This window comes from Lactuca saligna, chromosome 4 (assembly GCF_052625555.1).
Source record: "Lactuca saligna cultivar CGN05327 chromosome 4, ASM5262555v1, whole genome shotgun sequence".
NCBI classification, from domain to species: domain Eukaryota; kingdom Viridiplantae; phylum Streptophyta; class Magnoliopsida; order Asterales; family Asteraceae; genus Lactuca; species Lactuca saligna.
Genome location: NC_136420.1, coordinates 320,751,531 through 320,754,329, shown reverse-complemented (window position 1 = coordinate 320,754,329; position 2,799 = coordinate 320,751,531). Strand labels below are relative to the sequence as shown.

The following is a 2,799-nucleotide window of genomic DNA, read 5'->3' as shown; positions in this document are numbered from 1 at the left end:
GTTGTTATTGCGTAATAGATTTTATTTTCCACGAGTTAATAAATTCAATTTGGATTCCACCATTTAAGAGATTATACTTCCCTTAACAAAAATATCTGCACGTGTTCCTAACTTACCGAGTTTTCTTATTCCATAAATATTGTCCACTAATTTATCATATAAAAATAAAAACAATTTTAAAGTTGTGGTCTTCTTCCCTTCCTATTCAAAAGCCCAAAAAACATGCAAATCATAACAAAAACTTACGGTGAATACTACACATGTCACCATTTTTGTACCAATATCAAAACACTATAAATACTTCCATTTCTTCTTTGTATCTCTCATCAAACATAATCTCTTTCTTCTTATTTCCATCGTATATTCATATAAACAAACACCACTCCCACAAACAAAATGAACAACACACAGAGTGCTGGTTTTCAAGCTGGTGAGGCCAAAGGCCAAGCCCAGGTTACTCATCCTTTTCTTTATTGTTTCATTATGAATATTTAAATTTATAACCTTTTCATACAATAATATAATATTTGATGTGTATTTTGTTAAAATTATATGTTATCAGGAGAAAGGCAACCAACTTATGGATCAAGCTAGTGCAGCTGCCCAATCCGCCAAAGAATCGGTGCAAGAGGTTCGACTTTTATTATTTTTACAACCCATAAAATGATTATTACAACAAAAAATAAATGAATGTCTTAATTAAATATTTTATGTTATGATTAGTATTTTTTTTTAAAATTAATATGATCAAAAAAAAAAAATTGTAGGCTGGTGCACAAATGCAGATGAAGGCATCAGACGCAGCTGAGGCGGTGAAGGATGCAACCGGAATGAACAAATCAACCTAGATATTGATTTTCGGGTGCCACGTCATCAACCATGATTCCATCATTATTATCGTGCTCAATATCTCATCTATATGTCGAGTATCACGATCAATTACTGACATACCAATGTTTATGATTAGTAATATTTGATTATTTAACTAAGAAATAAAATGGTCGATGAAAGTATTAAATATTTGTGTGTGTATGTTGTGGTATGGTATCTCCTCTCTCCTCCAAACACTAAGTTCAAAGTTGAACTCCATTATACAAAAAATGGAAAGGCATCCAATCTTGTCATACTAACCCCCAATATAATTCGGTTTTAGGAAAATTTAAAGAAAATAGGATTCTCTATAGAAATTGGTTCGTAAAAAAGGTCGTTTTGTTCTTACGAGGCATACTTTAGATTTTTAAGCATTTCGATTGATTTCAATAATAGAAAATACGATTCCTAAATATCAAACCGGACTATTTAAAGTGTGTGTTTATAAACTTTATATGATCCACACTGAGATACACAAAACCAACTCTTAATTACAAGATTTGGTTCCAAATGTGCTATGAATTTCTAATATGTTCTAACTTCTACATAGATCTATTTGAGGTGTCATTTATAACCTTCAACTTTTGTAAATAATTGGATCCATCACGCATAAATTCCACATAGATCTTTTTTAAAGTGAAGATGATTCCGTTCATTTTGAAAAATATACATCATATACTACATTTTACTATACTAAACTTATGAAAGTAACTAACTGCTGGAGCGACTGCGGTTAAATGACACATGAAATGTTAAGAAACAATTACTATGGACTTTCAACTTGTAAAATTTCTGGCACCACTCAGCCCTTGTGGCCATGAAGGTTCGTCTGTAGTGACTCCAGGGCATGAGGCAAAGCTTTATGTTTGCAGCGGGGGATTAATCGGTGCGCGAAAGCTGGTCCGGAAACCCTCGTTAGGGAAGTTCCCTTTCCAAAAAAAAAAAAAACTTGTAAAATTCCGGATATAAATGATTTTAAATGATAATTTTTTTTTTTTTTTAACATTAAATGTTTTGTCAACAATTACGTACATTAGAGATAGTTTAACTAATTGATCAACTATAGTATAAGATCCATTTTTCTCATAAATACGAAACCTAGTCGTTAATTGAAAATGATTTATTTCTTTTTACACCAATATGGTTTTCATATTCATGTAAATGGCAAGAGCACTTTGTATTTCAAGGTTTATTCGTTTGTCAAAATTCCCAATAACTTAATTTGTACAAGTTCAACGGAAAATGCATTCTTTGAGAACCGATCTTTCTAGTTCCAAAACACAGTTTTTAGGGTAAAGATTATAGACCATGCATATACATCTTATGGAGACGATCTTCATGGTTCCAAGAAAGTGACGTGTCTTCATATCATATATATCAACAAGGAAGTGATGCATCCTAGTATCGAGGTGAAGATATTAAAGCTTTGCTTGATCAAGTTGGAATTATCATTTATTATGCAGGTTTATATATTACGTACCATTGCCAACTTCAAAGTGTATCTCACTTATCATATGTGTTGAAATGTTGTGTTGTACCAATTCCCTTTATTAAGCAATATTGTTATGTTATAGTAGAAGTTTATTGATCAGTTATTGCAGTTTTTGAAATTTATTGTCTTCGAGATTATTATTTCCATAATATAATTTTTTGTTTAAAGTGTTATTTTCTTAATAAAAAAAACCCTTATATTTTAACATTTTCTCTTTTTAGACCTATTTTTTTCTCCAAAGACATTACTTTTATCTGTTGTTTATTTCAGAACCTAGAGTTAAACTGAGTTTTTTTATTTTTTATTTTTTATTTTTATTTTTATTATTATTTTTTTTTTTACAAAAGACCCTATGTTTTGTATTTTTTTTCTTTTTTCATTAAGCCATTTTGAACAAATCCAACATTTATATTATATTAAACAAACATTTTCATTTC

General features: G+C 30.0%; 1 protein-coding gene across 1 annotated transcript; it reads left to right on the top strand.

Annotated features, from left to right (window-relative positions):
• Positions 1-316: 316 nt before the first annotated feature.
• LOC145039768 (uncharacterized) lies at positions 317-1,020 on the top strand. Its single transcript, XM_078987780.1, has 3 exons — positions 317-453; positions 563-631; positions 768-1,020. The coding sequence occupies exons 1-3, from the start codon at positions 397-399 to the stop codon at positions 846-848; spliced, it is 207 nt and encodes a 68-aa protein (XP_078843906.1). The 5' UTR covers positions 317-396; the 3' UTR covers positions 849-1,020.
• Positions 1,021-2,799: the final 1,779 nt, after the last annotated feature.